At 40.7% G+C, this 25,735-nt stretch overlaps 1 protein-coding gene across 7 annotated transcripts in view; it reads left to right on the top strand.

Moving 5' to 3' along the window:
• LOC126277063 (mannosyl-oligosaccharide glucosidase) overlaps positions 1 to 25,735 on the top strand; it is a 357,092-nt gene that overhangs the window by 313,046 nt on the left and 18,311 nt on the right. For all 7 annotated transcript variants that reach the window (XM_049977330.1, XM_049977332.1, XM_049977331.1 and 4 more), the window contains 2 exons: positions 12,715 to 12,953; positions 13,058 to 13,215. In XM_049977330.1, coding sequence (XP_049833287.1) covers positions 12,747 to 12,953; positions 13,058 to 13,215 — 365 coding nt within the window. In that variant the 5' untranslated portion in view covers positions 12,715 to 12,746. The remainder of the gene's footprint in view (positions 1 to 12,714; positions 12,954 to 13,057; positions 13,216 to 25,735) is intronic.

Genomic DNA, 25,735 nt, shown 5'->3' with positions numbered 1-25,735 from the left:
CGTCCACATCAACAAGCAACAAGCAACAGTACCTCCATTATGACAGCTGCCACCCATTCCATATCAAACAGTCCCTTCCCTACAGTCTAAGCCTTCGTGGCAAACGAATCTGCTCCAGTCCTGAATCCCTGGACCATTACACCAACAACCTGAAAACAGCTTTCGCATCCCGCAACTACCCTCCCGACCTGGTACAGAAGCAGATAACCAGAGCCACTTCCTCATCCCCTCAAACCCAGAACCTCTCACAGAAGAACCCCAAAAGTGCCCCACTTGTGACAGGATACTTCCCGGGACTGGATCAGACTCTGAATGTGGCTCTCCAACAGGGATACGACTTCCTAAAATCCTGCCCCGAAATGAGATCCATCCTTCATGAAATCCTCCCCACTCCACCAAGAGTGTCTTTCTGCCGTCCACTTAACCTTCGTAACCTCTTGGTTCATCCCTATGAAATCCCCAAACCATCTTCCCTACCCTCTGGCTCCTACCCTTGCAACCGCCCCCGGTGTAAAACCTGTCCTATGCACCCTCCCACCACCACCTACTCAAGTCCTGTAACCCGGAAGGTGTACACAATCAAAGGCAGAGCCACGTGTGAAAGCACCCACGTGATTTACCAACTGACCTGCCTACACTGTGGCGCTTTCTATGTGGGAATGACCAGCAACAAACTGTCCATTCGCATGAATGGACACAGGCAGACAGTGTTTGTTGGTAATGAGGATCACCCTGTGGCTAAACATGCCTTGGTGCACGGCCAGCACATCTTGGCACAGTGTTACACCGTCCGAGTTATCTGGATACTTCCCACCAACACCAACCTATCCGAACTCCGGAGATGGGAACTTGCCCTTCAATATATCCTCCCTTCTCGTTATCCACCAGGCCTCAATCTCCGCTAATTTCAAGTTGCCGCCACTCATACCTCACCTGTCATTCAACATCATCTTTGCCTCCACACTTCCGCCTTGACTTACATCTCTGCCCATACTCTTTGCCTTTAAATATGTCTGCTTGTGTCTGTGTATGTATGGATGGATATGCATGTGTGTGCGCGAGTATATACCTATCCTTTTTTCCCCCTAAGGTAAGTCTTTCCACTCCCGGGATTGGAATGACGCCTTACCCTCTCCCTTAAAACCCACATCCTTTCATCTTTCCATTTCCTTCCCTCTTTCCTGACGAAGCAGCCGCCGGTTGCGAAAGCTCGAAATTCTGTGTGTGTGTTAGTGTGTTTTATTCATTGTGCCTATCTACCGGCGCTTTCCCGCTTGGTAAGTCTTGGAATCTTTGTTTTTAATACATTCTTCTTCTACTGCATTTATTTGCCCCATTCCTAACAATTGTTCCCTTATGCTTTCCCTGAAACTCTGTACAACCTCTGGTTCTTTCAGTTTATCCAGGTCCCATCTCCTTAAATTCCCATCTTTTTGCAGTTTCTTCAGTTTTAATCTACAGGTCATAACCAATAGATTGTGGTCAGAGTCCACATCTGCCCCTGGAAATGTCTTACAATTTAAAACCTGGTTCCTAAATCTCCGTCTTACCATTATGTAATCTATCTGATACCTTTTAGTATCTCCAGGGTACTTCCATGTATACAACCTTCTTTCATGATTCTTAAACCAAGTGTTAGCTATGATTAAGTTATGCTCTGTGCAAATTTCTACCAGGCGGCTTCCTCTTTCATTTCTTAGCCCCAATCCATATCCACCTACCACATTTCCTTCTCTCCCTTTTCCTACACTCGAATTCCAGTCACCCATCACTAAACTTGTACTACTGTAGTAGGTGTGGGCTTCGTATCTATCTTGGCCACAATAATGCGTTCTCTATGCTGTTTGTAGTAGCTTACCCGCATTCCTATTTTTCTATTCATTATTAAACCTAGTCCTGCATTACCCCTATTTGAGTTTGTGTTTATAACCGTGTAGTCACCTGACCAGAGGTCTTGTTCCTCCTGCCACTGAACTTCACTAATTCGCACTATATCTAACTTTAACCTGTCCATTTCCCTTTTTAAATTTTTTAACCTACCTGCCCGATTAAGGGATCTGACATTCCACGCTCCGATCCGTAGAACGCCAGTTTTCTTTCTCCTGATAACGACATCCTCTTGAGTAGTCCCCGCCCGGAGATCCGAGGGGGGGACTATTTTACCTCTGGAATATTTTACCCAAGAGGACGCCATCATCATTTAATCATACAGTAAAGCTGCATTCCCTCGGGAAAAATTACGGCCGTAGTTTCCCCTTGCTTTCAGCCGTTCGCAGTACCAGCACACCAAGGCCGTTTTGGTTATTGTTACAAGGCCAGATCAGTCAATCATCCAGACTGTTGCCCTTGCAACTACTGAAAAGGCTGCTGCTCCTCTTCAGGAACCACACGTTTGTCTGGCCTCTCAACAGATACCCCTCCGTTGTGGTTGTACCTACGGTACGGCTATCTGTATCGCTGAGGCACGCAAGCCTCCCCACCACGGCAAGGTCCATGGTTCATGGGGGGGGGGGGGGGGGGGGTGGGGGTCCACCACACATCATACATAGGAAAAGAAATCCACAATTGTACAGCTACACTATTGATGACAAACAGCTGTAGACAACATCTGCCATAAAATATGTTGGAGTAACTATCCAGAGTGACCTTAAGTGGAATGACCACATAAAACAGATAGTGGGAAAAGCAGCCACCAGACTCAAATTCATCGAAAGAATCTTAAGGAAATGTAACTCATCCATGAAACAAATTGCTTATAAGACGCTTATTCGCCCAATTCTTGAGTATTATTCATCTATCTGGGATCCCTATCAGGTAGGACTTATAGAGGAGACAGAGAATATCCAGTGAAGAGCAGCGCATTTCATCAAGGGATCGTTTAACTGTTGAGAGAGCATTACAGAGATACTAAACAAACTCCACTGGCAGATGTTACGAGACAGATGTTGTGCCTCATGGAGCTATGAAATTTCGGGACAGCACTTTTCAGGAGGAGTCGGTCAACATACTACGTCCCCCCCACATACATCTCACGTATTGACCATGAGAAGAAAATTCAAGAAATTAGACCCTGTACAGAGGCTTATTGACAATCATTCTTCCCATGCCCTATTCGCGAGTGGAACAGGGTTGGATGGTCCAGATAGCGGTACTGAATACTGAAAGTACCCTCCACCACACATCATTAGGTGGCTAGCAGAGTATAATGTAGATGTAGATATAATGAGTTACATATTATTTTCAATTAAGAAAATACACATATATGAAATGGTGGCCTAAAGAAATATGAATTTGATATGTAAAATAACAAAAACAAGAAAGGCAAAACAGTTAATTAGAATAATAATGAATGTGTAGATGTTTTGATTAGATATGCTGAAAATGCTCAGACAGCACATTGTATGCAGCTTATTTTCCAAAAATGGTTTTACACAAACCATGGATGGATGTGGCATGAAAACTTCTGTAATTTATTTTGTACCAAAAGTATTCATCTTTCAAAATTAATTAATGGTGGTGGGGTATTTTCCAAATTTTCAAATTATTACAAAAGTTCATTATACAGTTTTAAATAACATTAACTACATTTCTATTTTTATATAAAACATATTTTTTTACATATCATGGTTTTGAAGATATTCTCCCTGTTTAATATGCCAAATTAGTTTCGGGGTATATTTTATCCCTTAAAATTGAACTTGGGCAAAAATGACCATATTGCATTATTTTGACCCCTCTACTTGCCCACCAAGTTTTATGAAAATTGATTATTTACACCTGGGAATGTTCCCTTGTTAGACAGAATTTCTGTTTTGTGTGATGAATGGCAGCTTGATCTAAATGTAGAAAAATGTAAGCTAATGCAGATGAGTAGGAAAAATAATCCTGTAATATTCAAATACAATACCAGTAGTGTGCTGCTTGGCACAGTCGAATTAATTAAATATCTAGGTTTAACATTAGCAATATGAAATGGAACAAGCATGTAATGTTGGTTGGAGGGAAGGTCATCTTCCATTTATTGGGAGTCTGCTATGAAAGTGTAGCTAATACATAGATGGAAATGCATATATACCAATAGTGCAACCCGTACTTGGGTACTGCTTGAGTGTTTGGGATACTGTCCAGGTAAGGTTAAATTCATCAGTTCAAAGGTGTGCTGCCACATTTGTTACCAATAAGTTCGATCAACACACAAGTGTGACAGAGATGTTTCATAAATTCAAATGGGAATTCATGGAGAAAAGGATACATTCTTTTTTCTAAACACTACTGAGAAAAATTAGAGAATGGACATTTATAGCTAACTGCAGAATGATTCCACTGCAACCAACATACATTTCACATAAGGATCATGAATACAAGATAAGAGGAATTAGGGCTTGTACAGAGGCAGTCATTTTTCTCTTGCTCCATTTGCAAGTGGGACAGGAAAGGAAATGACTGAAAGTGGTACAAGGTACCATCCACTACATACCGTATGGTGACTTGCAGAACACGTATGTTGATGCAAGCCCAGATGTTGATGTAAGCCCAGAATTTGTTTCCAAGGTGCAGCTGACACAAAAGTTAACACCCTTGATTTTAGAGTGATGTGCAGTCTTGTGACCAAAAGAGCAGATGCAATTTTGAAATGTCCCATTTATTTGTCCACAGAATTCTGCGATGTCAATTAAGTCCTGCTTGTGGTTGTAGCAAGAATCTATACACTCTTAGCGATGTGTGGCATTCGAGAGGCATTATGATATATATTGTTCTCCACAGTTACTATCTACACTCTCAAGAAAATTCTGAGATCCAACCACGGTCCTGGAGTATGTACACCACCTTCAGTTTGCTTCAGCCAGCTTGTGCTTATAGTCACCACAGTACCAAATCAGGAATAGTTGAAAGACAGTTGTGTAGAAGTCACACAAAAAAATCAACACTTTTACATTTCCATAGAAATAAGTGTAATGTATTGGATTAAATTAAGTCATGCCATGTGTATCTCATTTATCATCATCATCATCATCATCATCATGAAAAATTTCCAGCCCCAGGCTGGGTCTTTTTGCCACCTAGTCCAGTTTTCCCACCATCTTCCTTTGTTCACTCTAGTCCAGTCCTCACCTCTTTTTTTCAACGCACCACTCCACACCTTTCAATCACTGATCCCTTGGTCTTCCTCTTACTCATTTGCTTTGCATCTTCATTTCATGTATCTTACTAGGAAAGTTCTCATACCATTTTAGATTTGTTATTTCTGTCCTATTTCTTACGAACTTCATTTCACGTGCCTGTAGAATAGAGGCAACAAGAAGAGATACATTACCATTCACAAAAACACCAATATTCCAGCTATCTATTTAACTCCACAACCTCATATGAGCTCTTCGTGAACTGTGTGCATACTTGCTATATGGTAACACTTGCCTACAAAACTAGAAATGTCTGCACAAGAAATCAGTACCTATTCTCAGGAATGCACTTTCGGATTATCTAAATTTTCTGTACTACAAGAAATAACTTGGTTGCCTGAAGGTTCACCTTCCATCAATTTCAGATATACACTGTGAGAAAATGACCACTTCCTCAGAGGGCACCCAACTTCTTCCCACAAGTGCTGCCATTTTTGCAAGTTCCAATTCTGATTCATGGAATTATTTAACATTTAGCCCCATTCTGTCAATCAGCCTTAACAACAGAATTCAAGCATTCCCATTAGCTATTTCATGCTCCCATTGATAGAATTTTTTGTAAGGTGCGGCTTTCTGCCAGGATTAGAGAAATTTCTTTGCATTAGCTACTGGAAAATAACTACCATCATGAGAAATCACAAGCTTTAAGCCAGCCTAATCGGTGCTGACCACAACCCATTTAAAAGGATTATGGAAGCACTGGCCTATCATCACCAATCTACATAAGTCACTGTTTTCCAGATCCAGAGACCGGCTCTATCTTCCAGAAAGCGAACAGAAGAACTGATGGATATGGCTGGGAACTGATATGTTACACAGCCCCTCCCTTTTTCAGTGACAGAGGAAATTACTCCTAACCAGGATAATGAAACCCTTAGGCCAATAAATTTATGTAATATGCTGGAGCAATGGGTGGCTGGTTGGTGTCTGCAGAAGCCACACATACACACTTCTCGAAAAATAGGACTGAAGAACAGAAACTTGGTGTGCAGTTGTATGTTACATACATAATATGTCCAAATACTACAAGGTGCATTGAAGTTCTAAGGCCTCCGATTTTTTTTTTTCTCCCGACTGGAAAGAGATAGAAACATGCGCATTGTTTTAAAATGAGGCCGCGTTCATTGTCAATAGGTCCCAGAGATGGCAGCACCGTACAGCAGATGGAATTTTACCGCCAGCAGCGAGAATGAGAACTGTTTTAAATACTTAAAATGGCGATGTTTTCCTTACTTGAACAGCGTGCAATCATTCGTTTTCTAAATTTGCGTGGTGTGAAACCAATTGAAATTCATCGACAGTTGAAGGAGACATGTGGTGATGGAGTTATGGATGTGTCAAAAGTGCGTTCGTGGGTGCGACAGTTAAATGAAGGCAGAACATCACGTGAGAACAAACCGAAACAACCTCGGGCTCGCACAAGCCGGTCTGACGACATGATCGAGAAAGTGGAGAGAATTGTTTTGGGGGATCGCCGAATGACTGTTGAAGAGATCGCCTCCAGAGTTGGCATTTCTGTGGGTTCTGTGCACACAATCCTGCGTGACAACCTGAAAATGCAAAAAGTGTCATCCAGGTGGGTGCCCCAAATGCTGACGGACGACCACATGACTGCCCGTATGGCATGTTGCCAAGCAATGTTGATGCGCAACGACAGCATGAATGGGACTTTCTTTTCTTCGGTTGTGACAATGGATGAGATGTGGATGCCGTTTTTCAATCCAGAAACAAAGCGCCAGTCAGGTCAATGGAAGCACACAGATTCACCGCCACCAAAAAAATTTCGCGTAACCACCAGTGCTGAAAAAATTGTGGTGTCCATGTTCTGGGACAGTGAGGGCGTAATCCTTACCCATTGCGTTCCAAAGGGCACTACAGTAACAGGTGCATCCTACGAAAATGTTTTGAAGAACAAATTCCTTCCTGCAATGCAACAAAAACGTCTGCGAAGGGCTGCGCGTGCGCTGTTTCACCAAGACAACACACCCGTACATCGAGCTAACGTTACGCAACAGTTTCTTCATGATAACAACTTTGAAGTGATTCCTCATGCTCCCTACTCACCTGACCTGGCTCCTAGTGACTTTTGGCTTTGTCCAACAATGAAAGATACTCTCCGTGGCCGCATATTCACCAGCCGTGCTGCTATTGCCTCAGCGATTTTCCAGTGGTCAAAACAGACTGCTGAAGAAGCGTTCACCGCTGCCATGGAATCATGGCGTCAGCGTTGTGAAAAATGTGTACGTCTGCAGGGCGATTACGTCGAGAAGTAACGCCAGTTTCATCGATTTCGGGTGAGTAGTTAATTAGAAAAAAAATCGGAGGCCTTAGAACTTGAATGCACCTCGTGTAACATCATAGAATAATTTATGAAAAAAGGGCTAATTAAAAATTGACTGCACACAAGAATAATAAAATTTACAATGATTCATGAAAACCATCATCTCTAACAGCAAAAGAAAATGGCACACGAATCTGTGTTTTATTGGTGACCTCCATATACTTCTGCTTGAACTATCAAAAACATTGCTAATGAATTAATGCAAATGGACAGGTTATTTGTTTGCCTTAGAAATGTAGCTTCCCAGAACTTTTATCATTAGACCATAACGTGATACAGAGTGCCGCTCTTGCAGCATCTGACACTGGAGTTGGGTGAGCATCTCCATGATGCTTTTGCACTTGCTAAATGAACCTGTAACAAAATGTGCTGCTCATCTCGGGAACTAGTCTATTTCCTCTATCAGTCCTGGCTGTCCTATCTGGTACAGATCCCAGATTGACTTGCACAATCAAAGTCTTGGTAAAAAAAGTGCTTTTTATGCTATTTCTTTTGTTGATGTACTACGTTTCTTGAGGATTATTCCAATGAATCTCAGTGTGGCATCTGCCATACTCACAGTTAACTTGATGTGGTCGTTCCACTTCAAACTGCTTGGTACCCATACTCCCAGATATTTTATGGAAGTAACTACATCTATATCTTTTATGGAAGTAACTGCTTCCAGTAATTTTTCTGCTATCTGTAATCATACAGTAAAGGGTTTTCTGTGTTATGTATATGTAGTATGTTACATTTGTTTATGTTGAGGGTCAGTTGCCACTGCCTGCACCAAGCGTTGATCCTATGCAGACCTTCCTACATTTCGCTACAATTTTCTAGCGTCAGGACTTCTCTGTATAAGCCTCATGTAACTTGCAACATTGTCTGCTAGGCCATATACGTATATTTTGAAAAGTAATTGTCTTACTTTTACGTCTCTGTTCACAATAACATGTGTTGTTCTGTTTGCTAGAAACTCTTCAATTCAGTCAGATAGTTAATCTGATGTTCCTTACACTTCATACTTTTTTCATTAGGCAGCAGTTTGGAACTGAATGTTTTTCAGAAGTCAAGGAATACGGCATCTACCTGTGTCTACTGCTTACTGTTTCTTGTGGACAAACTTGTAGAAAGGTTTTTGTAAAACGAATTTCTTAAACTGAAATTGAAGCTTCACCTTAGGGAGAGTAGTAACTACAGTGAGCACTACATTGGATAATTTTAATCCTGTGTATTCCTCTCTTCTAAAATCTTACTTGCTCATTCAGAAGATGGTCTAGATTCATCACCACACCTTTTTCTTCTATATTTTCCATTTTGCACTGCGCAAGTTGTTCAGCACATCCTTCTGCACATCATCTTGAAGCTGCCTTAGTACATTATGCAGCAGAATGTGAAATGCATATTCTTATTCAATTCTGGTTCCTTCCCTTTCCAGTTCCTGGATACCTAATTGACTTTCCACCATCTCTCTTGTTTCACTCTCCCCTCAAAAGCCTATGGAAATAGAGTAATATGGAATCTTCCAGAGACTTATTCAAAGATGTCCCCTCTACGTGATAAACCATAGGATTCAATGATGTGCAGCCACTGTTATCTGCAGTGATTCCAGTCCATGCAAGGTTGCCAGGAGAAATGCTCCTTTCATACATTCTTGAAGATTCTGTGACCCCAAACAGTCGTGACAAGAATCCACATTCATCTGGCAATGTGCAGCAGGTGAGAGGAATTATGTTATGTATTGCTCCATGGATTTACTCAGAAATGCTTATTGGCAGACCTGTTAAACCTCTGAATCACAACATTATCAAATCATCTGAATATAGATTGGCAGCTCTGCTTTTAGCCATGAGAAAGGGCTAAACTTCTCCATAATCTAGTGTCAACAATTACCCTCAGGAAAATTCCAAGATATGGTCAGTGGCCTGAAATACGTACACTGCTTACAGTTCATATATCATCTCCCATTGACTTCAAGGTACTTCCCCTGATAATCTCCACACAAACAAAACAGGGATACAAAGTTAATTGGGGAAAACTCACACAAAAACACAAATACATAAATTTTCAAAGGCATGTATATAATGTATTAACTTGAATTAAACCTCACCAAATATGCCTTTCACCCTAACAACACCATTCAGATAGCTACTTGGCTCCACCTCCTAATTTGAGGTATCTGCATGCGGAGGATATGCACACTTGCTAAATGATAAAACTCACCTACTCACCTCAAGCAGAAATCTATGACTGCTCAAGGCTGAAATACGACGTATTGCAATTTTTGGATACCTCAGGCCAGGTCATCTCAATGGAGGATGAATCTTTGTATTGTAAGCAAACTTCAGTCCGAAGTAAATTTAAAATAACTTCAACCTAGCAGAGTGGAATGAGATATGCAATGGTTAGGTGGTGTATTTCGCTTTCTCCCTGCCACTGTCCCTCCAATGACACATGGCTGTCTCAGCAGAAACGCCACAGAGCATAAGGAGACACATGAAATATTATTTACTTATCTCACAATATACAGTTTCAAAATCATTTTATTTGGTGTACAGGAGACATGCCCAGATTTACAATGAAATATTTTTATAAGAGTAATACAGAAGTTTTACATTATTTTACATACACTGCTGTGATACAGCAACTTTATATGCACTATAGTTTTCACAGTCTACACAAAAGTTACAATTTATTTGTTCAAACAGCACAGTTTTTTGCAGTAACTCCACTAGTGGGTCTCCTTAGCTATTTCAGTTCTCCAGATTTCCATATGCCTTGCTGTGCAGCAGAACAACATCCCTTTCCCTTTATGCTAGGGAGAGCACTGTATATTTTGAAGTTGTGTCTCTGCTGGGTGCTATAGAACTACCTAAAGCTTGCTCAGGGTGTCAAAGTGGTTGCGTGCTTCACAGCGTTGTTACATTTTAAAGTATTTACTTCCTGGTCACACCCATCAGCTCATCCTGTACACTAATGTGGACTCCTGGAGTAGTATTCAGGAACTGGGGACTTTTGTTCAGCCTGGAAGGAAATTATGAACCACCCTTCAAGATCCTCTCTGTTTTCCATATTGCAAGAAATAACTTGGTTGATCCTGAAGAATCACCTGTTCCCAATTTCAGAAATTCGGTACAAAAATGTCACCTCTGTACCAGAAGACACAGGACTTCTACACCTACACCTACACCTACACCTACACCTACACCCTTAAGGACTGCTGACTAACTTCAGATTTTGCGAGCTCCACGAAATTAAAAACATTTAGACCTTTCAGCCAGTCATTTTCAGTAAACAAATTTAGGCTTTCCCATTGGTCATTTCCTGCTCTTGCTAATAGCACTCTCTGTATGGTGGTACTTCCTACCAGGAAATGTTTTTCAGTGGGTATTGAAAAACACAAGCAGCCATGGAATATCACAAGCCCTTATGTCAGTTGAGTCATCTCCAATCACAACCCATGTAAAAAGATTGTGGAAAGGGTGGTTCATCATTTCCTTCCAGGCTGAACAAAAGCTACTGCCAGATCTGCCCATATGTTTAGACTAGGGGGAAGTCGGGAGGACTGAGCTAAATGAAAGAGAGCAAGTTAAGTGCTAATTGGGGTTACTAGGGTTCTTCTTGTAACTAGATAAAATATACAATTTGAACTGTATTTGCTCTCATTATGGTGGTAAAAAACCTCGATAATGTTCATATCGACGTCCAGTAGCAAATTATTGACAACAGCTGAATAAAGTTAACTTCTTATCTATTATAAAGTAGCGATTCAATGAGCTTAGGAGGCAATAGAACGGTAACTGCAGATGATATAAATAGCTTGGCAGGTTTTGCAGTCATTAAGATAAAAAAGCATAGGTATGCATGTTGAATACATTTCCTAAGAAATGTGTTGAATAAATTATTTTTCAAGGATTCACAGGGTTCTTCAGAAATTCTGAGATGATAATGTGAGAGTGTGGGGTTTTGATCCCCCCCTCTTTCTCCCTCCTTCCCCCCTCTCCCTCTCCCCTCCCCCCAGTTTCTCTCTCCCTCCCCCCCCCCCTCTCCCCCAACCATCTCACCCCTCCTGTCATCGTTGTAATTTCAAGCACCTGTAATATCGCTGCCCTAAAATACACATTATCATCATTGGCATAATCTGTAAAGATGTTCAGCATACATGATTACTGAGCTTTCTCAACAAATTATAAGTAAATCAGTTCCAAACCCAAATGTTAGTTTCAACACTGCAGTGCTTTATAGGGCACGATTTTATTGGAAGTGGTGTGCCCTTGCCTTCTGTGACCTTTGAACTGACTTAACCATATAGGGGATTCCAAACCATGGTGCCATTTGGCATTTTTTTCATTCACAAATCAATGCCAGAAGTGAAAGACATAAGTAGCAGAAAAAATCTGAGAACAGACAGAGGACTGAACCCCAAACGATTGGATTTTTACTCTGACACCCACTAAGACTTGCCAACAGGTAATATATTTACAAATAACTTTCACCAAGGAAGTTAAGAGTTATTACTTGCACTTTTCTTGAAACCTAATCTTTACACGATTTTCTGTGAAAATATTTCACAATTTATTAGAGGCTACAAAGCCTTGTGACATTTCCTCTGTTTGCTGTTTTAGTGGGACAGTTGTTTTTCAGTCTTCATTACTAAAGATTAACTAACCCCTGGGTATATTATATAACTGGATGCTGCACACCATTTTCTTTTAATTTTTGCCTCATTCAGTTTAGTCGGTGTTTTGTAAAGTACTACATTTGTGAGTGTTCCTCTTAGTTTCGATGTTGAGTGCATTGTTGGCATTGAAAAAGTCACTACAGAATAGATCACTGTGGAATCACTAACATGATTATTAATTGTTCTGATCCATGCTGGCAAGATATATACGTGCAGACTTCACATGAACTTCTCAGAACTTCCTGATGTTTGTATAATTCAAGAGTTACTTTCAAATATTGTACTTTACAGCACTCATTACCATTCCCAAAAGTCTGAAAAGTTTTATGGCAACAATTGCTAAGAAATCCACTACATGATTTTCCAGTATTTTAAATTCTTATCAGTATAATCCTAACACATTTTGTCCTTCTTACTGATTCTATTTTTGTATTAAATTCATTGACAATCTATTATATTTTGTTAGTTGTGATGTCCATAGCAATATAGCAAAAATAACAGAGAATATATAAAATTTTCTTTTGTTCCAGAATTCCATCGCATATTAATTGCAGTACAGACTATGGCACGACAACGTAAACCTTTATCAGTAGAAAGTACACACCAGAAGCCTGGCAAAAAGAAAGCAGCGGAAGACAACTCCAAGAAGTCTAGAGGCATGCCATTTGTTTGGAAAGCTGTTACAGTTGTTTGTTTAGCAGTTGCTGGTTGTATTGGTTACATGGGCTATCTTGAGACTCGTGTTAATACTCCATATGATGACACGAAAGTATGTTGAAGTTTTCTAATTCATTTGTTTCATTTCCACCAGAATCTGTTTTTCTTATACTTGTGTCATTGCATGCCACTAAACCTAAAAATTCTGTGTTCCAGATTGTTGCCAAGTCTGGTCTTGAGGTTCCAGATAGATATTGGGGTTCATACCGCCCAGGAGTTTATTTTGGGATGAAGACGAGAGATCCACATTCTTTAGTTACAGGTCTGATGTGGTACCTTCCACACATGTTAAGGCCAGATGGCAGTGGTATAAGGTACACTTTCTCCAGTGACATTATTTACTATACAGTTGGTTAAGTCACTACAATTATGTATTATCTTGCAATAAAAGAGAGTTTGATACCAAGTTAACACAAAAATACTAAATGCACAAAAAACACGCAGCTTATACTAACTCAGAAAGTTGGTAATAAAAGTTGAAAATCAGAGAACAGAATTATTTTCACAGGGCTGTTGTCAAAACAGAGAGAAAAATAATGGTGGAGATGGTTAGTTACACCCTCTCACAGATAAATTTAACGCATGAGGTGGTGTATGGTATGACACATAAGCATTGAATTGTATAATGTAAAATTGCTTTTTGTTGGATATTTGTTGTACATTTAGTAAATATGAACTGATTATGTGTCATATATTTCTGTATTTACAGTTGAAACTTGCCATATGCGACTTATTTGCTGCTGCAACATGTAACATACCTCATCAAGTGTTATCAAAATGTGCAGGTCAAATTTATCCATGTTGTGGTTGTTGTGGTCTTCAGTCCTGAGACTGGTTTGATGCAGCTCTCCATGCTACTCTATCCTGTGCAAGCTTCTTCAGTTCCCAGTACCTACCGCAACCTACATCCTTCTGAATCTGCTTAGTGTATTCATCTCTTGGTCTTCCTCTATTATTTTTACCCTCCACGCTGCTCTCCAATACTAAATTGGTGATCCCTTGATGCCTCAAAACGTCCTACCAACTGATCCCTTCTTCTGGTCAAGTTGTGCCACAAACTCCTCTTCTCCCCAATTCTATTCAATACTTCCTCAGTAGTGATCTGCCCATCTAATTGTCAGCATTCTTCTGCAGCATCACATTTCAAAAACTTCTATTCTCTTCTTGTCCAAACTAGTTATCATCCTTGTTTCACTCTCATACATGGCTACACTCCATACAAATACTTTCAGAAACGGCATCCTGACACTTAAATCTATACTCGATGTTAACAAATTTCTTTCTTCAGAAATGCTTTCCTTGCCGTTGCCAGTCTACATTTTATATCCTCTCTACTTCGACCATCATCAGTTATTTTGCTCCCCAAATAGCAAAACTCCTTTACTAGTTTAAGTGTCTCATTTCCTAATCTAATTCCCTCAGCATCACCCGACTTAATTTGACTACATTCCATTATCCTCGTTTTGCTTTTGTTGGTGTTCATCTTATATTCTCCTTTCAACTTCTCTTCCAAGTCCTTTGCTGTCTCTGACAGAATTGCAATGTCCTCGGCGAACCTCAAATTTTTATTTCTTCTCCATAGATTTTAATACCTACTCTGAATTTTTCTTTTGTTTCCTTCACTGCTTGCTCAATATACAGATTGAATAACATCGGGGAGAGGCTACAACCCTGTCTCACTCCCTTCCCAACCACTGCTTCCCTTTCATGTCCCTCAACTCTTATAAGTGCCATCTGGTTTCTGTAAAAAATGTAAATAGCCTTTTGCTCCCTGTATTTTACCCCTGCCACCTTCAGAATTTGAAAGAGAGTATTCCAGTAGACCATTTCTCATTGTGGCTGGAGTGGAAGGTTGGAATTTATAAGAGGCCTCAGACGGGTATTGGAAGAAACATAAGAAGATTAGGTGAGATAGTGCCAGTGCGGAACATGTAGGTGGCTGTAGGGCACATAGCGAGGCAGGGGTTAAGGTATAGTGTTGCTGAGTGAAACCCAGAAAAATAGTGCAATGTGAGGATGGGGACCTGCAATAAGAGAAGGAGGTAGGCCAAGGAATATATGGATGAGTTACAGAAGAGTAGGTAAATGACAAGGCTGTGAGAGACTGATGTGGGAGCAGAAGAATGGTATGGGGGTGGGAATACAAAACTGCAGAGGAAGTTAATCTATGTATATTCATTCATTTAGTCACTCACACATTCATCTTGTTCCATAGATCCCATAAAGAAGAAATGTCAGGGATGCGGTATGGACCAAGGTATACATTAACAAAAATCACAGAGACTTAATCTGTATACTGTATTAACAATAAACTACCACTGTACTGCTTAATGCTGTTGGTGCTTATGCCACCAACATTCAATTGAGTAAATTATAAAAGAAGGTACTACTTCCTCAAATTGTATTGTATAGCTGCTATTTGTCTGCTATTGGTAGCTTATTATTTATTTTCTACAATTGTATTTTTCAAAGATAGTATTTCATTACATATGTAAATACCCTAATTGCATTTATAGCAATTTACTGCTTGTCATGCAGCTTTGCAATGAACACTACTAGTTACCATGTAGCTAATGGGACTTGTCAATCTCTGAGTCTAGATGTTTGGATGTTTGGAAAAAGTTCAGCCTGTGTATGTTTGTGCTCACAGAACTTGAAAAGTAATGTCAGTTGACTTGAAATTTTGACACAGTGCTGCATTTGAATATGCACTTGTTTTTATATACCTGTTTTTCAGTAAATATGGTATATAAATAAATATAGGGTGTGTCCTGAAAGTAATACATCACATTTTTTTGTGATGTGACTATATGTCGCAGAGTGTTGAACCAGTTGGGGATGGTGAGGGAGACCCTTAGCTTTTTGGCACTAGGTCTCTCAATTGCTTCCACCATCTTGGAGGGTTAGGACAGCTTCTTCTGTGAATCTTTATGTAGTGGTCACATCGAACTTCAGATGGAGAAGACTTTGGAGCAACACTGTGTGATAAAATTTTGCATGTAGCTCAAGAAGACACTGCTGGAAGCTTTTGGAATGGTTAACGAAGCATTCAGGGATGATTGCCATTCCAGATCACATTTGAACAAGTGGCACAAGGTGTTTAGAGAAGATCAGGAGAAGTTCGCTGACAAGGTCCATGCAGGACACCTGTCAATGTTGCAAACAGACAGCCATGTGACTTAAGTGCGCCAGTCACTGAATACAGTCTGTCAAATGGTGTTAATTTGATGTCAGAATTATTTGTCTTTCTGAAAACGATTCTTCATGAGGTTGTATCAGAAGCCTTGTCCATGCAGAAGATTTGCGTAGGACTTATGCCCAGAGCTTTGACCAACGTGCAAAAGTGGCGCCGAGTGGATGTGTGTGAAGAACTCAAGCAACTCTGTGAAGATGATCCCAATTTTCTTGAGAATGTGAACATTGCATTTGTACCCCCTGGTCTGTGCATCAGTGCTCAATTTTACAAGGCAGTGCTCTAGAGAGTGAATAACAGGGTAACATGCGTCTGAAAGGAGTTCAGTGTTTCATGGAAACTGCACTATGAGAACATGCAGGCACATACCAACTTTGTTCTCATGGCCCACCTGAGCTATAACTGTCTGACAATGGTGCCACAGCCGCCCTACAGTTCCAACCTGGCCAAGGCAGATTTTTTTGCTGAAATAGGACCCCAGAGGAAGGCATCTTGAGTTGGTTGACAGTGTGCAAACTACTTCGACTGCAGATAGCTTACTATTCGGAAATTGTGCTAGCAAAAATATATTGATGCAGAAGGGTCATACTTCAAAGAATTGGAAGTTTTTGAACCTATCTGAGCAATAAATTAAAAAAAATGTGACACACTACTTTTGAACAAATCCTATATATATATATATATATATTAAAAACAAAGATTCCAAGGCTTATCAAGCGGGAAAGCGCCGGCAGACAGGCACATGAACAAAACACACAAACACACACACAGAATTACGAGCTTTCGCAACTGGCAGTTGCTTCGTCAGGAAGGAGGGAAGGAGAGGGAAAAATGAAAGGATGTGGGTTTTAAGGGAGAGGGTAAGGAGTCATTCCAATCCCGGGAGCGGAAAGACTTCCCTTAGGGGAAAAAAAGGACAGGTGTACACTCGCACACACACACACATATCCATCCGCACACACACACACACACACACACACACACACATATCCATCCGCACATACACAGACACAAGCAGACATATTTAAAGGCCTTCTTTCGTGCCCCATATACCTACTTCACACACTCAAAGAGAAAGATTAGACATGATAAAACTCAAAAAATAGTAAGACTCCTTCAAACAGTGAATTTTATATTATATTTTTTTTCACAATTTTCAGTAAATATTTGAAGTTGTTCTTTTGGATGTGGAACATAGTGATATCGAATTTTTACCAGTTTTGAGTCTGTATGCACCAGCTGCTGTAATTTTTACCAGTTTTGAGTCTGTATGCACCAGCTGCTGTCTCCATCTTCACCCAAAGGTGTTCAGCATGGCTTCCATCCCAACGGTTGGTGTGCTGCTAATTCTGCCTGTTGTTGCTAAGCAGGCCAGTCTCTGCTCCTTAGCTGCAACCTGCTGTTCTGCCTTCTTCCACCACACTACGGCCCCGTAGGAAATCCTCGGTATGACCACCGTGGTGTATATTCAGTGCTTATCTCTAGTGCTTAGGCCCCAGTTTTTATCACCAGCCCTTCTGGTACTCACTAGAGTACCTTTCACCTTGTAGCAGATGCTCTTAATGTGAGAGGTCCATGTTAGTTCCTAATCTAAGGTTACCCCAAGATATTCCACTATCCCCTTCACAGGTAGTTTCATTGAAGAGCTTTAGATTCCAATTTGAATGTTGGAGGTGCCTCTTCATGAATGGCACCACAACAGTTTTCTTAGGGTTAACCCTTAGATCCTGTTTAATGCACCAGTCTTGCACAATGTCCAATGTACCTTGTGCCATATTTCTAAATGTGTCAGTAAATTTGCCAAGTATTAGTATGACAAGGTCATCTGTATATCCTTGGCAAAAACATTGTCTGGAATTTAGTTTCTCAAGGAGTTCATTCACCACTAGATTCCACAATAAAGGGGACAAAACTCATCTATGTGGACAACCGCTAGTGGTGTTAATTACCATCTTTTCATTCATCATGGTAGCCTCTACCTTCCTTCCACTAAGCATGGCACTAGTCCACTTACATATAGTGATGCCTAGGTCATGCACCTCTGCTACCCTAACCATGGAATCGAAGGTTGTGTTACTGAAGGCCCCCTTGATGTCCAGGAAGACTCAGTGAGCTATTTCTTGAAAGTGAAGTGCTTTCTCCACCCTCCCAGTGAGTTGATGGAGAGCTGTCTCACATGATTTACCTGGTTGATATGCATGTTAGTTTGAGTTTAGAGGGGTCCCTAATTAGTCTTCTCTCCCCAACATATACATTAACCAGTTTTTCCAATGTTTTAAGAATGAAGGAGGACAGCCTGATAGGTCCCATATCCTTGGCCTTGGTGTGATTAATTCTCCCTGGCTTTGGAATAAAGACAACCTTCACTGCCCTCCAGGCATTGGGAATGATTCCTACTGCTAGGCTAACCCTGAATAACCTGCATAGGATTCTTATGAGATTCTCTCCTGCCTGTTGCGGGAGAGCTGGATTAGTTGGTACTGTAGTGAGGATTCTGTGAAGTCTGCTCTCCACTTCCTCACAGAATGCCTTCCAGGATACCTCCATTGCTTGTCTAATTCCAAGGTTGTAGTTGACAAGAGCCTCATGATATTTTTCCCATTGTCCTTTATGTCTCCCAAGGTTAAACAGTCTCCGTACCTGTTTTCTTTGCATTTCCAAGTTATTGTTCCACCAAGGCACACTCATATTTGTGCATTTCGTGATGATTGTGCAGTTGTCCTGCTATGAGGTCACTATGGCAGAAGTAACAGCCTGTGCTACTTCCTCAAACTCTACTGGATTCCTTATCGAGGTTTTAATTTCTGATAAGCTTAAGTCAAGGTCCCTCCTATATGTCTCCCAGTCTGTTTTCCTGAGATTCCTATAGGCAGTGATCTGTCTGATTCCCACTTCAACCTTAAATTTAGTATATATGTGGTCCAATGAGGATGGCTCTAACGCCACATAATATTGTTTGATGTAGCTGCCCATCATCATGGAACCAAAGGTTATGTCAATTACTTCTTCCCTTCTGCTATTCCTAAATGTAGGTTCATTGCCTCTGTTCGGGACCTTCAAGTTGTTAGACAAGAGAAATTCAAGAAGGTACTCACGTCTACTGTTGGTTTCCTTGCTACCCCACACTAGGTTGTGGGCATTGGCATCATATCCAACCAACAGTTGATCACCTTGCTGATGACAAGCTTATGTCAGTCTCCTCACCTCCAAAGGAGGAGGAGAGCTGTCTTCGTAAGGAAGGTATGCTGAGGCCACACCTTCCTCATGTTGCTACATCCTGATAGTCACTAGGTCCCTGGAACAGAAATCCATCATTGACATGAAAGGAATTCCATTTCTCAATAGATGCGTGTTCTGGAGTTTCTTAGATTTCTAGCATAAATCAACTTACTTCCAGTGCCACCGAGGCCCAATACGTTCCCTTTATAAAAGTAGGTTTCTTGTATCAGGGCCACGTCTACTTTCTGTCCCCCAGGCAGTGGCTCAGGGCAGCAGTGGCCCCTTTACTGTGCTGCAGATTAATCTACAGCACCTCCAGTGGGCTGCAACACTCTTCACTGGAATGCGGTTTTTCTTGTCTTCTGATGTTGTTGTAAGTTAAGTGTTTTCTATATTTTTGTAAACTGTTGTGCGACGACAAGGTCGATATCTCCTGTAAGGCATGTTGGCGGCGTTCAATGCAGTTGCCTGTGCAGCAGCAAGACACAGACTGAGCATAGCGCGAGAGCGCGCTCGCTTATATAGCGTGCGAAAACTTTGACCTTAGATAAGGGACTTAGAGTTTATGCGGTGGCCAGCAGAACATTATCCCAGACGCGCATACTAGGTGTTTTAGAGTATGCGCGTACCCGCTGCCGTGCCACCAACGCCAAGCGAGAAAAGTGATTACATAACAAAACTGTTGCATCCTTGAGCCCCGGGTTCTAGATGTACCCTTGTCCGGTTAGTGGCTGATGCTTTATGAAAACATACAGCACAATCACCAACAAATCTTACTTCTTCACATACACCTTTACCTTTTATCCAAATAAATACAGATTCATTAGGATTAAGTTTTCTTTTGTTACGTGGCTGAAACATCCCCCGGAAAGGGACCAGAAGGGTACACATCCACCTACTGAAGCCCATAGCCAGATGTAGAAGGCACCGGCTGCTGCGATATGGGTGGTTGGTTGTTCTGGCAGGTTTGCAGCATTGGCCAGTAGTTGCTGCATCATATTGAGTAGAGATGCAATTTGTTGACTCTGAAACTGAAACATCTGCATTAGCTACGTTGCCTCTAACGCTTGCAGCTGTGGCATCTGATCATTGGGTGGGATAGGTGGGTTTCTCATATCAGAAGATACAAAGGCAATAAACAGACAAGGCAAGCAAGAAAAATAAGTACAAAAGCAAAGAAAATTTTCGCTACACCCACCCACCCTGATTAGCAAAAACACTATAAGAGACTGTTAAAGCAAGTAAACGCCTCTGCAAAGAGAAGATAAGAGAAAATTAAGGTGCCAGCAAAACACAAAAGCCCACAAAAAAGGAAAACAGAGAAACAGGGGTGTCTGTCGCTATGGAATTCATTGACTTCCTTGATGCCAATGTTGTGTCCTACTGACTCGTCAAATGTGGTTGTTTAGGAAACCTGCTTTCTCTGTTCACTAGTCAACAATAAAAAATCATCTTAATGAATTTACAGTAAGATAAATGACAATGTGTCCTTTCTTGCCACGAGCGTAACTCTGTGTTTGTAGGGACGGGCAGTTTTGAGAATTCACAATGGTGTGCCAAGCAGTGGGTAACAGACAATGTAGGAAAATCTCTTCAGTATACACAATTCCTACTACAATTGAAACAATACAGTTCCTAAGTCGCTGCTGTAGAACTCATAGAATGACTCACCTTCAACTGGGCCGTAGCCAGGTGGTGCGGCACTTACATTCTCTTTGCCTAGAGGCCGCTGCTGTATCGGTGTCATCCTAGAGAGGGGTCAGTCAGCGTACTATTGGCTAACATCTTCTTCACAGCCCTGTCTGCTCTACCGTCCCTGACCATTGTGCTGGTGCTTGACTTTTACGCCAATACACCATCATGCATGAGCACCCTTGTGAGAGGTCTTCTGCTGTACAACCCCCCATCATGAAGTCTGTTGCTTACAATTTGGGTACTTATGTTAACCCTTGTGGCTTCTCAAACTCATGGCGCAGAGTGGTCGATGTCTTTATAGGGCCCTGAGCTGCTGTAGTTTTGTGTGAACAGCCTTCGCTGTGTCGATCCACTATTAAACGTGTTTCTTGGAACTTTTTCCTCAATCTGGAGGTAACACATTGATTAATGTGAACAATATTCACAGTGTCAACTTGTCTCATGTTTTGTCCCAGCAATGTGATGATTTTGATATGGTCTGCCATGGAGAGACTGTTCTGAGGCATTGTGCTGCACTATTAGGCAAATGGCCAACTGTGCATTCACAACAACTTAGCTCTTGTGTACTGTGTTTGTGTACGAGATGTGATTTCATGGCCCCTGACGAAGCACAATGGCAATGATAAACAGTTTCGCATTATGTACACAACCACCTTTGTACATAAACATGAAAGAAATGTCCATGGTGACTATTGGTGGGAAATTTGGAAATATATTTAACTTATTTTATGAGTGTAATCAAAGACTTTGGCAAGATCACAGAATATACTGACAGAATACTTGTTCCTTTTTAGTTTATATTCCATTTTGTAGATGAGTGTTACTGCGGCATATTTAAAAAATCTGCTAGGAAATATGCCCATAATCATTGTTTAATGATAGTGGTAGCTTAAGGGAAATCCTATCAAGCCAGCAAAAATTTTCATTATTGTGATAGAAATTTTCTTAGTGATTTGCATGAATTTTGTAATCTCCTTCGAGGTTTCACTTTGGAAACAGATGTCTGTTGGTGGTGCATGCAGTGTCTGCACTAGTGAATCTAATGAATTTGTATTATGTTGTTTATTACTGTGTGCAATGTGTGCTGTCACTGTGCAGAAGTAATTATTGAATTGAATTAAATTTGAAAATTCATTGTTTCTGTCAGAGATGTTTTCAATGGGCTCAATTTCATTTGGGTCACTAATTCAGTTTGTTGTTTCTTACTTAATAATGTTCTACATAGTTTTCTTATTTTTGGAGTATTGTATTTTTTTGAAAATAGTACAAGAGTTTTACTTTTCCCATGACTGGAGGATTTTATAATACTGGTGGCAATGGAATTTTAGATCTTGACTGAATAGGGTAGATCTCCCTCATCTACTTGGACAAATTCAAAGATTTAAAGAGAATGGATTTAGTGTCTTCCATCAAAATATCAGTTGCCTTATAAATAAATGGATGAACTTCTTATATCTATATAGGAAAATGAAACTACAGATGGAATTTTAACAGCCTTGTGTGTATCAAATCATCACATGGAAATCTGTAAAACTAAACAGATTTGTAGTTATGGACACATACCAATGTACAACTGTAGAACCAATAAAAAGAAAGGAAGAGTGGGTAGTCGGAGGAATTTCAAACTAACCCTATTGTATTTAACAGGTTTTTAAATGCTGTGTCACTTTAATTTGTCAGGAAAATTACAAGCTTTTAGTACTGACAGTTTACAATCTAGCAGCAGGAAGTATATTAAACTTCACAAAGCACCTAGATACAGTTTTAATAAGTTCAAGCAGGCTTAACTGGAGAAGCGCTATTTGTTGAGATATTAATGTTAAAGTTCTTCCAGATAATTTTGACCAACAATACACATTGCAACAGCTGTTGACAATTGGTTTTAGACCCAACAACCTGCACCGACTTAGCAGCAACAGTCGGTGGTTTTTCTCATCATTATTTTTAAGTGACAATAAAATATGCTGACCAGTTGAATACAGCTCATAGAAGAAAAGTGTTATACTGTAGAACCATAACAAGTGACTAAATCACAGTATTTAGAGATACGTTACAGACAGAACACTGGGGAAGAACTTGCATAGTGGAAAGTGTTAATAGATAATTTAATCTTTTGTAAACATATATCTACAGAACACTATCTGCCTTCTTAGCTGAATGATAACATGCTTGCCTCCCATGCAGTGGGCCCGGGTCCAATTCCCGGGTGCGTTGGAGATTTTCTCTGCTCATAGACTGGGCGTTGTGTTGTCCTCATCATCATTTCATCCTCATCACTGGCACATCAGTCACTCAGTGTGGCGTTGAGTGCAATAAGACTCACACTTGATGGCCAAACTTCCCTGGATGGGGCCTCCCGGGCAGCAATGCCATTCGATCATTTCATTTTTTTTACAGAACACCGAGCCTTGTTTACACCTGAAACAAATAAGGGCAGAATTTAACAGTAGCTGCTGCTGTTGTTGTGGTGGTGGTGGCGGTGATGGACTTTAGTTCAAAGACTGGTTTGCTGCAGCTCTCCATGATAATCTATCCAGTGCAGATCTCTTCATATCTAAATAACTGCTGCAACCTACATCCTTTTGAACTTGCTTTCTGTATTCATCTCTTGGTCTCCTTGTACATTTTTACCTCCTGAACTTCTCCCCACTACTTAGCTGGTGACCCATGATGTTTCAGTGTGTGTACTGTCAACCGATTCCTTCTTTTAGTCAAGTTATGCCACAAATTTCCAGATAAACACCTTAAGAAAAGACTTCCTAACACTTAAATTAATAAACAAGTTTCTCTTCTTCAGAAATGCTTTTATTGCCATTGCCAGTCTACATTTTATACCCTCTCTACTTTGCTACAGCCGTAATTTTTCCCGAGGGCATGCAGCTTTACTGTATGATTAAATGATGATGGCATCCTCTTGGGTAAAATATTCCGGAGGTAAAATAGTCCCCCATTCGGATCTCCGGGCGGGGACTACTCAAGAGGATGTCGTTATCAGGAGAAAGAAAACTGGTGTTCTACGGGTCGGAGCGTGGAATGTCAGATCCCTTAATCAGGCAGGTAGGCTAGAAAATTTAAAAAGGGAAATGGATAGGTTAAAGTTGGATATAGTGGGAATTAGTGAAGTTTGGTGGCAGGAGGAACAAGACTTCTGGTCAGGTGACTACAGGGTTATAAACACAAACTCAAATAGGGGTAATGCAGGAGTAGGTTTAATAATGAATAGGAAAATAGGAATGCTGGTAAGCTACTACAAACAACATAGTGAACGCATTATTGTGGCCAAGATAGATACGAAGCCCACACCTACTACAGAAGTACAAGTTTTTATTCCAACTAGCTCTGCAGATGACGAAGAAATTGAAGAAATGTATGATCAAATAAAAGACATTATTCAGATAGTGAAGGGTGACGAAAATTTAATAGTCATGGGTGACTGGAATTCGGTAGTAGGAAAAGGGAGAGAAGGAAACATAGTAGGTGAATATGGACTGGGGCAAAGAAAAGAAAGAGGAAGCCGCCTGGTAGAATTTTGCACAGAGCACAACTTAATCATAGGTAACACTTGGTTCAAGAATCATAAAAGAAGGCTGTATACATGGAAGAAGCCTGGAGATACTGACAGGTTTCAGATAGATTATATAATGGTATGACAGAGATTTAGGAACCAGGTTTTAAATTGTAAGACATTTCCAGGGGCAGATGTGAACTCTGACCACAATCTGTTGGTTATGACCTGTAGATTAAAACTGAAAAAACTGCAAAAAGGTGGGAATTTAAGGAGATGGGACCTGGATAAACTAAAAGAACCAGAGGTTGTACGGAGTTTCAAGGAGAGCATAAGGGAGCAATCGACAGGAATGGGGGAAAGAAATACAATAGAAGAAGAATGGGTAGCTTTGAGGGATGAAGTAGTGAAGGCAGCAGAGGATCAAGTAGGTAAAAAGACGAGGGCTAGTAGAAATCCTTGGGTAACAGAAGAAATATTGAATTTAATTCTACATCTACAACCATACTCCGCAGGCCACCTGACGGTGTGTGGCGGAGGGTACCCCGAGTACCTCTATCAGTTCTCCCTTCTATTCCAGTCTTGTATTGTACGTGGAAAGAAGGATTGTCGGTATGCTTCTGTGTGGGCTCTAATCTCTCTGATTTTATCCTCATGGTCTCTTCGCGAGATATACGTAGGAGGGAGCAATATACTGCTTAACTCTTCGGTGAAGGTATGTTCTCGAAACTTAACAAAAGCCCGTACCGAGCTACTGAGCGTCTCTCCTGCAGAGTCTTCCACTGGAGTTTATCTATCATCTCCGTAACGCTTTCGCAATTACTAAATGATCCTGTAACGAAGCGCGCTGCTCTCCGTTGGATCTTCTCTATCTCTTCTATCAACCCTACCTGTTGCGGATCCCACACTGCTGAGCAGTATTCAAGCATTGGGCGAACAAGCGTACTGTAACCTACTTCCTTTGTTGTCAAATTGCATTTCCTTAGGATTCTTCCAATGAATCTCAGTCTGGCATCTGCTTTACCGACGATCAACTTTATATGATCATCCCATTTTAAATCACTCCTAATGAGTACTCCCAGATAATTTATGGAATTAACTGCTTCCAGTTGCTGACCTGCTATTTTGTAGCTAAATGATAAGGGACCTATCTTTCTACGTATTCGCATCACATTACACTTGATGAAAGGAGAAAATATAAAAATGCAGTAAATGAAGCAGG

This window comes from Schistocerca gregaria, chromosome 1 (assembly GCF_023897955.1).
Source record: "Schistocerca gregaria isolate iqSchGreg1 chromosome 1, iqSchGreg1.2, whole genome shotgun sequence".
NCBI lineage: Eukaryota > Metazoa > Arthropoda > Insecta > Orthoptera > Acrididae > Schistocerca > Schistocerca gregaria.
This window is presented reverse-complemented; position numbering and strand designations above follow the sequence as displayed.